General features: G+C 39.2%; 1 protein-coding gene across 1 annotated transcript; it reads left to right on the forward strand.

Annotated features, from left to right (window-relative positions):
- Positions 1–14,359: 14,359 nt before the first annotated feature.
- Positions 14,360–14,599, forward strand: LOC308263349 (dolichyl-diphosphooligosaccharide--protein glycosyltransferase subunit TMEM258-like; the record flags this gene model as incomplete). The annotated part of the gene is made up of 1 exon (XM_080696339.1): positions 14,360–14,599. One exon carries the CDS (start codon positions 14,360–14,362, stop codon positions 14,597–14,599), a length of 240 nt encoding a protein of 79 aa, XP_080552465.1.
- Between the last annotated feature and the right edge of the window lie 600 nt (positions 14,600–15,199).

Below are 15,199 nucleotides of genomic sequence, written 5' to 3' on the forward strand. Positions count from 1 at the left end.
ATTTAAATGGTAAGGTAATGGAGTTTGCAATTGTTTGGGGGAAGTAATTGTGGCATTCCAACCAACACACATACATATTCTATCTTCTTTTCTTGAAAGCTATGCAGTACCCATAGCTGCTATAGAAGAGGGAGGCCTTTCATGTAGAAAGAAGAAAAACTGGAAAGGAGAAACTATAGTTTTAAAATATAGAATTGTCGGCCGGGTGTGGTGGCGCTTGTAATCCCTGCGCTTGGGGGGCAGAAACATCCCACAGGTCCAAAGCCAGCTGTGCTAGCTTAAGAGACCCTGTTTCCAAATAAAAGTATAAAATAGGTCTGGAGTGTAGCCCACAGGTAGGATGGTTTCCAGGAACCCCAGTACCACCAAAAAAATAATAATAATAATAAATAATAATAATAATTAAAAAATAAAATATAGAATTGTCATAAGCTTTATCTTTACCCTATAGGACCTTTTCTTTCTTAGGTAAAAATCCTCAAGAGGTTCACAATTTGTGTGTGTGTGTGTGTGTGTGTGTGTGTGTGTGTGTGTGTGTGTGTGGTACTGGGGATGGAACCTAGGGGCATTCTACCTCCAAGCTACACCCCAAACCCTATTTTTTATTCTTTTATTTTGAAACAGGGTCTCACTAAGTGGCTGAGGCTGGCCACATACTGTGATCCTCCTGTCTCAGTGTCCTAAATACTGGGATTACAAGCCTGTACCACCACACCTGGCCTATCTCCCTATCTGAGACACCTGAGATGCTTTGTAAACAGTGCCTGATACTTATTTAAGCTCAGGTGCCACCAAGCCACTGCCCATTGATTGGCTGTCAGAAACCAGAGGATTCTGAGAAAGAACAGACCTCTGCCCTGCTATGTACCCCATTTGCCCCCTCACAGAAATCTATAAAAAGAACTAGAAAGACTCCAAAATTGCTCTATTTTCCCCTCTCTCTCTCTCTCTCTCTCTCTCTCTCTCTCTCTCTCTCTTGAAGCCTTTATTAGCTGGCCAGCAGAGGTACCCTCAATCTAGAAATCTGACTGGAGTGTCACCCTGACTGGCCAGAGACAGGAACTTATAAGGGATAAAACCACAAAGGGGTGAGTGAATGAACTGAATGAATGAAAATAGAGTTTGGGGAAACTGCAAAGGAGGCAAGCACCAACCAGGATGTTAACATCTTTAATCAAACACCTGACACCTTTGTGGTGAAGTCAGCCAGTCGTGAGAGAAGGAACCGACAGCCATGCATCTGGAGAGTCGCGCATAGTCCCAGTAGGCCAGCTGAGTCACGTGGCAGAGCAGAAATACTGATGTTTTATAGGCATGCTGATTCTCTTGTGACATCTGTAGTCTTGTGACCTCTGGAGTATGTCTCATTATGTTTGAAGTCTCAAGGTACCTGTATTCTTGCAATATCTCCACATCCAGCTTCCAGGATTCCACCTCCTGTCCACCAAGGGGTCACACTGGGGAATGGGAGGGGGATCAAACCTATCATCCTGGCCTTTTGGTGATAATGGGCAGAGACTGAGTCCAAGCTACTTCCTGCTGTCAGTGGGCACCATAGGAGCCCCTTGGCAAGGAGAAAGTTGAGTCCTTTGGAAGTAGGCAAGTGAGAGTATGGCTGCAGCAGGAGTCAGAGGTTACCCTGGACAGCTTGGTAATATGCATTTGAATAGACCTTAACAGACAAGAAGCTATTAAAAGAAAGGCAAATTGTGAGTCCTAGGAAAGGCAGAAGCCCAGCTATTGGCCCTTGCCCTGAAGAGAAGGAGCCCAGAGCTGCTGGCCTTTGGAGCCTTTGTAGATATGAGGTAGATTGTCACTAGATTTATTAATATAATAGCAGCATTTTTCCTGAGAAAGAGACATATACCACCCTTTTTAGATGTTTTTATTCATTAGACCAGAATCACTAATAGCAGCATTTTCCCTGTGAGAGACACACGCCACTCTTCTCAGCAGTGAGTGGGTTTTCAGTCAGTCTTGTCAAATTAAAAACATGCTATTGGGACAGGAGCATCAGTAATGGATTTTAGAGAGTTTAATACTTATGGCTCTCTGGCATCGGAGAGGGAGAGCACTGTACTATGTAAACAAGCAGACCTACTGAAATAAAAGCATTAAAGAGAGTTATGCTGAGAAAAACAGAGCCTAGTGGGCCCCAATGCTGTACAAGAGGATTTGTCACGAGGCTGTTGTAATGGAGCCCTTTTTAGCCAAGTAAGATGATGACAGTTGGGGTCTCCCAGCAGTTTGGCTCCAGTGGGTGTGGTGAGGATCACTGTAAAAGGCCCAGTACACTGTGGTTGGAGATGTTTTGGTTGAAGCAACTTGAGGGGGACTTAATCCCCTGTCTTAAAAGCTTTGACTGCCCGGTGTGGAGCCACTTCTCCAGTCCCAGGTTGGGGAAGATATTGGTTAGCATGTTCCCTAAGAAGGTGCCTGAGAAAAGACAAGTAAGAGAGATAGGAAGCCAAAGGAGGGGGGCTCCAAAGGGAGAGTGTGATTAAGCAAAAAAGGGTGACCATACAGCAATTCAAAGGTGCTCATGAAGGTGGGGGCTTCAAGAAGTGGCCCTCACAAGGGCCAGAGCCAGAGGTAGGAGTTCAGGCCATGATACCCGCAGCTCCAGAGTTTTGTTCAATGATTTTTAAGAATCTCATTCATTTTTTTCTACATTTCCTGATGACTATGGTGGATATGGGATCTGGAGCTTCCAGAAATGCCAAGAGCTTGTGCCACTTTTTGAGTAACCTTAGAAATAAAAGCTGGTCCATTATCAGACTGCAAGAAATTAGGGAGTCCAAACTGAGGGATGATTTTCGAGCATAGAACATTGGCCACCATGCTGGCTATCTCATCCTTTGAGGGAAAAGCCTCTACCCAACCTGTTAAGGTATCAACCATGGTAAGAAGATTTTTATTTTTTTGTGAGATGGCATATGGGTAAAGTCAATTTGCCAGTCCTGTCTTGGCAAGTGTCATTTTAATTTCATGGGTAGGAAAGGAGTGGCAAAGGCCTCCTTGGGGAGAAACAGCAGTGCAACAGGAGGCACTGACTTAACTAATCAGCTGTTGCAGGAAAGGAGAATAAAACAAGGGGCTTAAGAAATGCTCAAGTACCGTAGGCCCCACGTGTAGGCAATTATGTATTAGGCTAATGACCTCTTCGGCATGAGCCTCAGGCAGGGCAAACTTATCCTGTATCATAAGCCATCCATGCCTTGTGCTGGATCCCCCAAGTTTGATTGGGTGTTTCTGCTCAGCCAGGCTATAATTAGGCACCATTGAGGGGAGCATTAAAAATAATACAGAGGCCATTTGGCTTAGTTGAGGTTGTTATGTCAGCTGTCTTGCTGTATAATCAGCTTTATTGTTTCCTTTGGTCACTAAGGAGAATTCTGCCTGGTGACCCTGACAGTAGATGATGGACAGCTCAGATGGTAAAGAGAGGGAGTCTAGGAGCATCTTAATTAAGGTGGCATTAACAATGGGTGAAACCTTGGTAGAGACAAATCCCCTCTCTCTCCAAATTGAGGCATGGCAATCTGCAATTAGAAAAGAATATTTAGAATCAATATATATGTTTACCCGCTTGTTTTTTGCCAGGTATAGAGCTTGAGTGATGGCAATCAGTTCAGCCTTTTAAGAGGTAGTGCCATCTGGTAACCTGGCAGCCTCAAAGACTTAAGGTGACCACTGCATAGGCTTCTCTTTTCTTACCTCTGGCATCAGGAACAGAGCTGACATCAACAAAATAAGTAACACCTGGCTTAAGAGGGTGTCCTAAAGGTCTGCCTGAGGTTTAGCTAAGGCTTCAATCATATCTACACAAGAGTGAAAATCATGAGGTGAATACAAAGTAGGGCCTGAACCCAAGCCCACTGGTAAAAGAGTGGCCAGGTTAAGGGCTGGCAAGTGAGAAGCTGGCAAGTGCACCATTCAGTCCACATTTAAAACAGGCTCCTGAGCTTGGCGTGGTGATGCACACTTGTAATCCTCGCGCTTGCGAGGCAGAGACAGGAGGATTGCACAGGTACAAAGCCAGCCTCTCTGGCTTAAGAGACCCTGTTTCCAAATAAAAGTATAAAATAGGTCTGGAGTGTAGCCCAGAGGTAGAAGGGTTTCCAGGAACCCCAGTACCAATAAATAAATAAATAAATAAATAAATAAATAAATAAATAAAGCTCCTGGAGGTGGTTGTTGTTGCTGTCCTCCATTTCTAGGTGGTGTTCATTGCTCTGAGGACTGAGCCTCCTCCACTGGCTGCAGGGCAGCTACCAGGGCTTGGGGTTGCAAATCTGCCTTCTGGTGAAGTGGGAGTATATGCTCTATCTCCGTCTGTTCCTCTCTGCAATTAAAAATTTTAAATGCCATGTTTCAAATCTCGGATAGGGCTTTGAGGACCATCCTCAGCCTTTCTTAATTTTCTTCAAATATCAGGGGTGGATTGCCCAATAAAATGAGTTATCAGTACCACAGTTCCTGCCTCAGAAGATGGATCTAAGCAGGTATAGAGGGTAAAAGGCGCTTGCAGCCAATTAAGAAAAACAGCTGAGTTTTCATCTGAACCCTGGATGATTTCCTGAAGCTAATCATAATTAATCGCTTTATGGGAAGCATCCCACATAACATCAAGAAGGCATAGTATCATGTGGTCTCTCTTTTTTATCCCCTCACCCCTACCATTAGGGACTGGCTGGTAATCCCAGTGGGGATCCTCAGAAGGAACCGCAGCTGCTCCAGTAGGAGCATTGGGTTGGTTAGACGAGCTTGTTCAGCCCACCCCTGGGCAGCCTTTACAGTATGATCACTTTCATCTGGAGTTAAGGCAGAAGTTAAAATAACATGAAGATCCTGCCATGTTATATGTTGTATGCTTTTACGATATGTTAGAATTTTTGTATAAAACCAGATGGATTGGTGGAAAAAGAACCCAATTTTATTTTCAATTTGAGCAAGGTCAGGGAGGGAAAAAGGAACACGGATGCAGACTATACCTTCTGCACAGGCCACCTCATGGAATAGGGCCAAGAGAGAAGGGGGGACCCTGGAGTGGGTACAGTGACCTATAGGGGAAGGCAAGGGAGAGGTAAGGGTTGTTCATTTAAGGGAGGATGGCAGGGGGGTGGAAGGAGTGGGTTAGAGTGGGGGGCTGCATTGGAATAGGATGGTGGCTGTGGTGGTAAGGAGAGATCCTGTGGATCAGTGTCCTCAGAAAATGTGGCCTATAACTCAACCAGGTCAGAATCCAGCATGGATATGTCGCTTCAAAATGGCGACTGTGAGTCAGCAAAATTGCAGGCTGGTGCAGGCAACTCTGAGTTAGCCTGTAACCCAGAAAGACCGCCAGGTGGCGTCTGTTCACTGCCATGTGGCGACCAAGATGGCAACTGTGACTGGCGGGAATCCCCAGCCAGCATGACTTGGGCAGTAGAGCAGAGAGGGGAAGGAGGGAAAGCTGGGAATGCATACAAAAAAAAGTCTGTACATAAATGACTTTCGACCATTTACTGGACCGCTTACAAAAGTTGCTGAGATTGGTCAAGATCTTAAATTTTACACTGCCACTCTCAGGCCACTGTGACACACTATATAACTTGTAATTAGGCCAGACTTTTGTACAAAAGAAAATTAGGCATTCTGGACACAATACCCCTGCCAAACCTAGAGTTTGGAGATTAGCGAGAAGACAATACAGGGGGCACTGGGAGTCTATTTTGGAGGTTTGGCTCCCCATGGGCAAGAATGAACAACTGGAAAAGGGCATCCCCAATAATCCTGTTTTGGAAATGGAGGTCATGGACGAGAGAGATGTTTCTATTCCCTATTCAAGACCAGAGGACGACCTGGTCATCTTGGTACAATGGGTCAGATCCCCATGAATCAGCAGAGGATCCAATTCTGGAGAGGCAAGAAGCTGGAACCCGCTTACCTAGTGCCAAAGCACGGAACAGAGCAGTGCCAGCCAGTGCCGGTTGCTATGGTCCCGGGTGGGGTTCAGGAGGCAGCAGGAGAGCTGTTGTTTTATAGGCATGCTGATTCTCTGGAAACATCTGTAGTCTGGCGACCTCTGGAGTAGGTCTTGCTATGTTTGGAGTCTCTAGGCACCTGGATTCTTGGAATATCTCTGCTTCTAGCTTCCAGGGTTCTACCTTCTGTCCGCTTTGGAGGGGTCCCATGGGGGAAGGGGGAAGTACCCGACCTATCAGTGAGCAATCTGTAATGCTAAAATAAGCAAGCAGGCTTACAGAAGCTGAAAGGTATGCAAGGTCATGCTTTTCTGGTCAGGTGCTGGGTGAGGCCTGGGCTCCACCCAAGGTCAGTCTTTGGGAGGGATTCTTTAGTTTACCACAAATCATAGAAATTTCATGTGGGAAGACAGGCCATTGTGATTACAAGTGTGGCCCATTAAGGGCTTTTATGTAAGAAAGAATAGATCTTGCAGGGTATAGATAATGAATTTTCTAAATTTTAAAACTATATATTTTTTTCTCCTTTCTTTCCAGTTTTCCTCTTTTCTACTTTGGCCATAACATTCCCCACTGCTGTTGTTAATTTTTTCGAAACCTTGAGAAGCTTAAGTTTTTTTGTTTTATCATATACCATGCTGAACTTATTTGCATAGAAGCAGAATTTCTCCCCTAAAAACAAGAAAATTTCTCCTTTAGAAGTAAGCAGATCCAATTGAAAGGGTATCCTCCATTTTCCTAAATAAATCCCTGTCTTTGTCTTTGACTGGCACATGCTGAAATTCCATTCTCAGTGGAAGCTAAGGACCCTAATGTCATGATTTCTTGAGGTGAGGAATAAATCAGTTATTCCCCAACCAAATCCTTTGGAATTTGAAACTAAAACCCATAATAACACTATGTTTACAAGTATGCCAAACCATCCAGAGTAAACTTACAAAGAAAAGAAAGAAAACTAACTCATAACCTCCTCTGCTCTTTCTAGCTTGGATTTTATGAAAGTCTCCCAATTTGTTCAATTAGTTACACTTCTGGCTTTAGCTAATTTGAATGTATTTATATTTCTTGCAAACAAAAAATTTACAAAAAGAATAATGCATAATTTTAAATTTATTTTGAGTATGTTTTAATATTCTTAATTTTATATTAAAGGTATATAACTTTTAAACAAAAATTATTTTATTTAAAATATGTAAAATATGCAATAAATTAAACTACTATGCAGAAATAGCTGGATAGTTAGAGTTGAAATACTATATATAAATGTAAATATATATTAAAGTATATTTAAAATATATCTAATCACAAAACCCTGAGATAATTTAGAGTAGAATAAAGAGTGGGGCAAAATTAATTTCAGAAAATAAAAATTAAACCAATTAGAGACATGGTAAATATTGTTACAGATTGGGGAAAATTTCCCCAGGGATCTTTGTTAAACCCCTGGGAATAATTTCCCTAAAACTCCCCAAAGAAACAAACAAACAAACAAAAAAAAAAAACCACAGAAAAACAGAAAAAGAGGAAAAGATAGAAATACAGAAGATAGAAATACAGCTCCATACCAGAATGGCATGGAAGGGTGACTCGAATGAGTACACCAAAGGGCTTACACGTGGACTTGGCCTTTAATACCCATGACCTCCATCTTGTTTGCGTGAGTCTGACTAGTGAATGTCCCTGTAAGGTACCTCCCTTTAATCCTGAAAGGTACCTCCCTCAGCAAGCTGTGGCAAGGTGTCTCCTTTCATGAAGGGCAAGGTCAAACCCTGCTCCATCCTCCCTAGATCATCATGTAGATCTGTCTTTAGATAAAAGCCTAGTTCTCCTCTCTTAAGATCTGTCTTTAGATAAAGGCCTAGTTCTCCTCTCCTATTGACTGGTTGATTGCTTTGAGCTAGGTTAATTTACATTGGAATAGCTGCCTGTTTTAGGCAGAAATCAAGTCCTTTTCTTTACCCATGTCTGCTGCCATTTTGACACAACTATTTTGAAATATACCAATTATTTTCTTTTGAAATATATTAATAATCAGAGCTTTCCCAAATCTTCCTAGGCCGTTCCCAATACTGGTGTAAATATTATGCCAGGAAACTAGGGTAAGAAAAATCATAGCAACTGAGCATAAAATTTTATTGAAAAATTTCTAGTTGCCAAGGCCAAAAAAAAAAATACAATGGATAATCTCCTATTTATTGTTTGATCAAAGAAAGTGATTCAGATATTCAAAAAAGACTCATTTTCCCTGGTTGTCAAGTTGGAATTAAGCCTTTTCAGTGTATGTCAATACAGAATTATAGAATGTGAACATTAGAAAATTTAAAAGAGATACCATAACCTAATATTTCAATTTTTCTCCTAGAAAAATTGTTACTTAGTAAGGTAAAACAGTAGGCTTTGGGTAAGAAACACATTTTGTTATGATGGAGAAATCTTTCAAACATTACTTTCTCTTTATATTGCATTAAGTTACTATTTTTTAAAATCATTTTCAGTTGCATACAAATCTTGGTATATAGTTTTGCAATTATACAAAAGTGAAGCTTAGAAAATCTAATAAATGAATTTTTTATATACAGTTTGCTTTGGGTTTCTCAAAAATAAGCTTGTTTCATAACTTGGCCTTGAATTGATAGCTCCTATTGCGGCCAGAACTCCGGGGTCCAGTAGCTGCCTTCAGGGTCACTACCCGAGTGTTGTCCGAGCCAAGTGCCCATCAGTTGCAAACTACTTTCTCCCAGAGTCCACGCGATCTGCCAGAAAAGAGGTACAGGTCACCCCTAGGGGCCTGGTCAGCCATGATGTCCAGCAGAGGCCTTCAGGTCACTACTCGAGAGTTGCCCGAGCCACGTGCCCTCAGGTGCACTCTGCCTTCTCTCAGGGCCAATACGACCTGCAAGAGAGAGAACAGCTCCCCAAAGGGGGAGGGGGTCCCGAGCGGGAAGTCCCCCGGCTTTTGCCATCTGACTGGCCGATGCCTGACCGCTTGCAAGTCCATTTGTGGTTAGGGTGGCTCCAAGGAGAATTTACATAGGACGTTTGCAAGTCCTTTTGGGATTCCAAGGAGAATTTACATAGGGCATCTGCAAATCCTTGAAGGGTCTCCTTTCAGGAATGCCAGACTTGCTCGGTGGGTTTGTTGATTAGGAAACTCAGGATGGCCTTGTGAAGCTTTGACCTTCTTATCTCTGAACCTTTAGAGTTTCAGGTATCTGTTGTCTCTCAGGAAACTCAGGATGGCTTTGTGAAGCTCTGGCCTTCTTATCTCTGAGCCTTTGGAGTTTCAGGCATTTGTCGCCCCTCAGGGAACTCAGGAAATTAGCTTTTTTCTACCAAGGCCTTTTCCCTATCTGCCTATTTCCTTTCTACCTCCTCACTATGATATCACATAAATGAGCTAATCTTTCAGTGAGTGCCTAGAATTCACATATTTTGCTTTGTTGATTAATGCTGAGAGTCAAGGGCTTCAAATGGCATTTGTGCAGAAGATAATCACATTATTTTAAAAAATAAAAGAACTCTACTTGTATCCTTATTCAAGAAGAAGGTATTTCCAGTTATCAAATTTGGGCAAAAACAAATTATAATTCAGAGAGTTAAAAAATTTGGACTTAGAAAATGAATCCATATACTGAAGCATTGGAACTAAAAATTTCAAGATGAACCCAAGTAAGACATTTTTTGTTTTGTAAAATCCACAATTGGAAGAAAAGTTTTGGGAAATAGCATTTGTATGCTAAATTAAGATCATAACAATATATAACATACCTGAATATTTTCCAGCTTCACATAAAATTGTCTTTTTATTTTTTAACAAGGCATTAAACTTCACTAGAGTGGTTTATATGTCTGAATTTTCAAGGATGCTGAGGCAAAGTTACATTTTTTTTCTTTTCAAAATATATTACTTTCCTTTTACTGCCAGAAAATCAAGGTGATAGAGGTGATTTGGCTCAAGGCCCAGTGTAATCAAAGCCACTGTAGGTAACATGAAATGTTTAATTATAAGTCTCATTTTCCAAATGACTTCTTGACTAAATGGCTGAGCAAACATGAATATTGCCTGCCCTGGTGTTTGTTGTTTCTCTATAGACAAATGTAGGAAATAAAAGAGAGAAGAGAAAGGGAGAGGAAGAAGACAAGAGGGAGAATCCTCCAGTCTCAGCCTTCCTGGCTTATGAAAATTCATTCTTGAGTGAATGAATATTTTACAGGAGATTAAAATTGACAAATGAACATAAAAAATGGGGTTAACAGAGACTGATAGTTTGAGGTTAAGCATGGCTTTCATTAACAGTATCATATTAACAATAATAGAAGTTGAAAAGAAACGATGAATGGATTTTATTATGTAAGTTTTATGCCAAGGCAATTGCTGCAAAAATCAATAAAGCAAGTGACATAATTTTTTCTTTATTGCTGAATAGAATTCCATTGTGTGTGTTTTTTGAAGTTTTGTAATCCATCCATTTTTTAAAGAAAATGTGCTACATATGATAATTTTAATTTTAAAAAATGTTTGCACATTGCACATGTAATAATAAATATATACATACATATATGTATACATATAAAGATAGATATGTACATTGGTACATGTACTATTATATATGTATAGGTGTTGGGAATGATACATAACTCTCATTAGTTATGTATCCTGGAAAATGAAAGTGAAGGTATGAAAGAAAGGTCTTTTATTTTTTTACAAAATTTATAAAAAGTTTAAGGTATTGGTAATTTTTATTTATAAATTTTCATATTTTAATAATTTAAAACTGATTTATATTATAAATTCATCTGTTTATCAGTGATCTAGTTTCCACTGATAGAATGTATAACTCTAGAGATTAAAATAATATGATGAAACAAACATATCTAACATATCTTCCATAAGGAAAACACTGACACTGATTTTTACCAGAGTATATCATTTTTCTGTCTTATAATTTAAGAAAAACATTGCAACAAAGAACAAAAAATTAGGTATTACTATTAAATGAGCACAGACTGTAATAATGTACTGGCAGAAAAAGAAAAGGCTATGATTGCAGGCCGACTTTAATGCTCCTTAAAAAAAAAAAAAAAAAAAAAAAAAAACCTTCAATACTGCCTAAAATACTAAAGTGACAGAAGAACCAGATTCATAGCATCTAAGGTGAAATGACAGAAATCATTTTAGAACATATGAGAAGATTTGTTGATTTGTAAAAGCTGTGTTCAAGAAGTTATTAGAAGTTTTGTTGAATTATTGATGCACTGTCACAAAATCAATAAAAAGCCCAGTTGTATGCTTGCATATATAAAAACAAAAATAAAAGTTATAAGGCACACAAAGATAAAAGACACCATAGAATCAATACAAATAGGATAAAAAGGCATCAATCCAAAGAAAATTGAAAGAGTAGATGCAAGATAAATACTTTCATCTTGGCAAAGATTACAAAAAGGAGGGTGGCAAGCTTTAGCTGCCCAGAGACCTTACTTAAAAGTCAAAGCAGGGGAATGATATGATGCTAAAAATTAATAGATGGAGAATCTGTGTAGAGAATGCTCCATTCCAATTTCCATCAAGACAAGAAACAATTCAGTTACCTATTTTTTGATTGAGTTATTTGGTTGTTTTTTCAGTGTCAATTATTTTAAGCTTTTTATATATTTTATAGAGAGTAGGCCTTTGTCAGATGAATAGGTGTTAAAGATCCCATTCTACAGATTTTCTGCATACATTCTTGATAGTTTTCTTTGCTGCACAGAAGTTTTTAATTTAACCCTATCCCATTCATTAATTCTTGTTTTAATTTCCTGAGCTTTCAGGGTCTTGAGAAAATTTTTACCTGTACCAATATGTTGGATTCCTTGGTCTTATGCTCTCTTCTAGTAGAAAAATGAATGAAACTCAAGAATATTATACTGAGGATAGCAATTCTTAAAAAATGGGTAGATTATCTTCTCTCTTAATATGGAAGCTAGAGAGATAATCAGAAATAACGGCAACATCAGAATGGTGAGCAGACTCTAGGAGAGTGGCTGAAAATGATTCAAAGGATGAAATCATAAGGAAAGCAACAGTTAAAATAATGTTATGAATGTATATTCACACATTCATATGTGATGGGGTGTGTCCATACAGCGCCTAAGGAGATGCAGCCTCCCTCGAGCGGCCTGCAGCCTAAGGCAAAGCTTTAGGTAAAGTTTAAGAACTTCTGCAGTAAAATGATTCAGCAGAAAAGGGGCTAAGATGGCGCCTGGAGGAAGCTACGAAGGCGTAGCTTCCCCATTCATTACGGATGGGGAGACTGAGCAGTTTTTCCCTTTTTACCTTTAAAGGAGGTTCCACACACATGAATGGCTCATGTACTGGCCTGGGATTGGCTGTGAACTATGCGCTAGTGATCTTTATTCCGATAGGCTAGGCTGTTTCCCATGGGAATTCCCCTTGTGGTTTGGTGCTATATATATGATTGCTTGGAGAGAAATAAATGAGATCTTGCTTGACTTGACTCCCGGCTCATGGGTGTGTGTGTTCGAGTTGTCGGTACTCATCATCTCTCCGAGCCCCACCACTGTCAGGATGGATCCCGGCACATATGAATATCTCAAAGATATGCTTGGGGTAAATAAAGGAAGGGGGGCTGATGTTGAGGGCACCAAGAGTTGTGTACATATATTTTTCTAGCACTCTGTAACTCAATATGATATAAAATTTTATTTTATTTTATTTTACTTTTGCAGGTCTGGGGATGGAGCCCAGGGGCATTCGACTTCTGAGCTACATCTCTTGCCCTATTTTTTATTCAGTATTTTGAAACAGGGTTTCACTAAGTTGAGGAGGGCCTAAGTAGCTGAGGCTGCCTGCGAACTGCAATCCTCCAGTCTCAACCTTCCAAATGCTGGGATTACAAGCCTGTGGTATGATGCCCAGTTCTATATAAAATTTTATAATGCACTAAATTAAAAAAGAGGAACAAACAAAAATAAAAAGTAACACAATTTTATCTCTATTTTACTAATCAGCATACCCAAAGAAGCTCATTTTGTGAATAAAGAAAGAAAAATCTTGGTATCTGAAAGAAAAAAATAAATTTTTAAAAACCTGTTCAGTTGTAAACGTTTAAGGGGCTGAGGATGTGACTCAGTGGTAGAGTGCATACCTAACAGGCTCAAGGTCCCCTGTTCCATCCCCAGCACTGTAAACATTTAAGAAGAAAAAAAAAATCTGTGGTTATCCATGGAACAAGAAACTGAGACACATTCCTTTCAACTTATTATGTCACTGTTTTTAAGATGAGCAAAGTTAGATTATCTTTTGCAACTTTTGTGCAAATTTTAGACATGTGTTCAATTCTTTTTCTTTTTCACTATATTCATACATTGTGGGAACCACATTATATAATCCAGGCATAAATTGTAGGTAGACTAGATGTAGATTGACATGTTTTTAATTGAACTGAACTATTTTCATTTAAAATTTTGTAGGAATGCATATATTTAAATATTTTCTGTTATTTTGATTAATTCTTTAATATAAAATTTTAATAGAATATTACAAAATGTTTATTTAATTCAATTGACCATTTTTTTGTGTGTGTGGTACTGGGAATGAATCCCAGGTACTTTCTACCTCTGGGCTACATTTCTAGACACATTTGAATATTTTATTTGGAAACAGTAGATGAGGCTAGTTTCAAACCTGCATGATCCTCCTGTCTCAGCCTCCCAAATACTGGGATTACAAATGTGAGCCACCACACCCGGCTCAATTGATTATTTCTTGATTGGGTTTTTTTTTTTTTTTTTAGTGTTAAACCTTTTAAGTACTTAGGTATTAGTCCACTATCAGAGGTATAGCAAACAAAGATTTCACTTGTTCTGTAGGCTCTCTCTTTAGACTTTTGTTGGCTTCCTTTGATGAACAGAAACTTTTTAAATTAATGTCATCTCATTTATTAATCTTTATTTTAAATTTTTGAGTTTTGGGATCTTACTGAGGAAGTTTCTACCTGTGTTTGTATATTGGAGGGTTGGGCTATCCCCTCTTCTAGTGATTTCAAAGTCTCTGTTCTGATTTCCAGGTCTTTGATCCATCTTGAGTTTACAAAAGGAACTTTTCATAATAGAGGAGAAACTCCAGTGGAGTGAGGGAGGTGGGAACAGAGGGAGAATAAATTTAAAAAATAAACACTTCTATTGGCATTATGAACCAAAGTGAGAACACCAATGCTAATCTCAACATCCTGTATGGGGAAAGGGAGTAAAAAGGGCACAGGGGAAAGCTGTTAAAGGCTGTATGCATGTATTTCACCATCACTATGAACTATATTGTGATATGAGACCATACTGCACCAATAAAAGTATAAAAACACATGAATAGGGCTTTCCCAGTGCCATGCAAAATGGAGCTCGAGGCCATGAGCAGGTACACCAGCCCAGTCAACCTGGCTGTCTTTCCCCACCTGACCATGGTGCTTCTGGCTATTGGCATATTCTTCACCGCCTGGTTCTTCGTCTATGAGGTCACCTCCACCAAGTACACACGGGATATCTACAAAGAGCTCCTCATCTCCTTGGTAGTCTCGCTCTTCATGGACTACGGAGTTCTCTTCCTCCTGCTCTGGGTCAGCATCTACGTGTGAGGGTACCCACCAGGCAGTTTCACGGAGTCCCTGCTTTTGTAAATTATTTTTTTACTGTTGTTAAAAGCGTCACATCTCCTGCTCACAATAAAGGCAGATGTGTGGAAAAAAATATAAAAAATAAAAACACATAAATAAATTTTAAAAATCACAATTACCTAACAAATAAAAATTTCAAATATTTATTTACTTGTTCTTTTAAATTTATTACCACCTTAAATTTCATGTAAAATCTTGAAATTAAAATTTATTTCTTCTGAATAATTTTTTCTTTTTCTACTAATATTTAATTTTCTCAGTTGTTCTTAAGTTTACTGTCAACAGTTAACAAACTCTAACAAAGTCTCTTTCTAGCCTCTCTGCTTTGAACCCCAACTCATAATTTTAATGTTATACATGTCTTAATTCTATTATTTAAACATTTTATTTGTGTGTGTAACTTTATTGAGAAAATTAATATTTCTTTTGGAAGAATATTTTACAAATCAAGATCTATTTGATCATAAAATCAATAGGGAAGATTGACTAGCATTTAGAATTTTTAAATTGAAAGAAAAATACAGCCAGGCATGGTGGCACACGCTTGTAATCCCCACACTT

The sequence above is a fragment of the Muscardinus avellanarius genome, assembly GCF_963383645.1.
Source record: "Muscardinus avellanarius genome assembly, chromosome: 5".
NCBI classification, from domain to species: Eukaryota; Metazoa; Chordata; class Mammalia; order Rodentia; family Gliridae; genus Muscardinus; species Muscardinus avellanarius.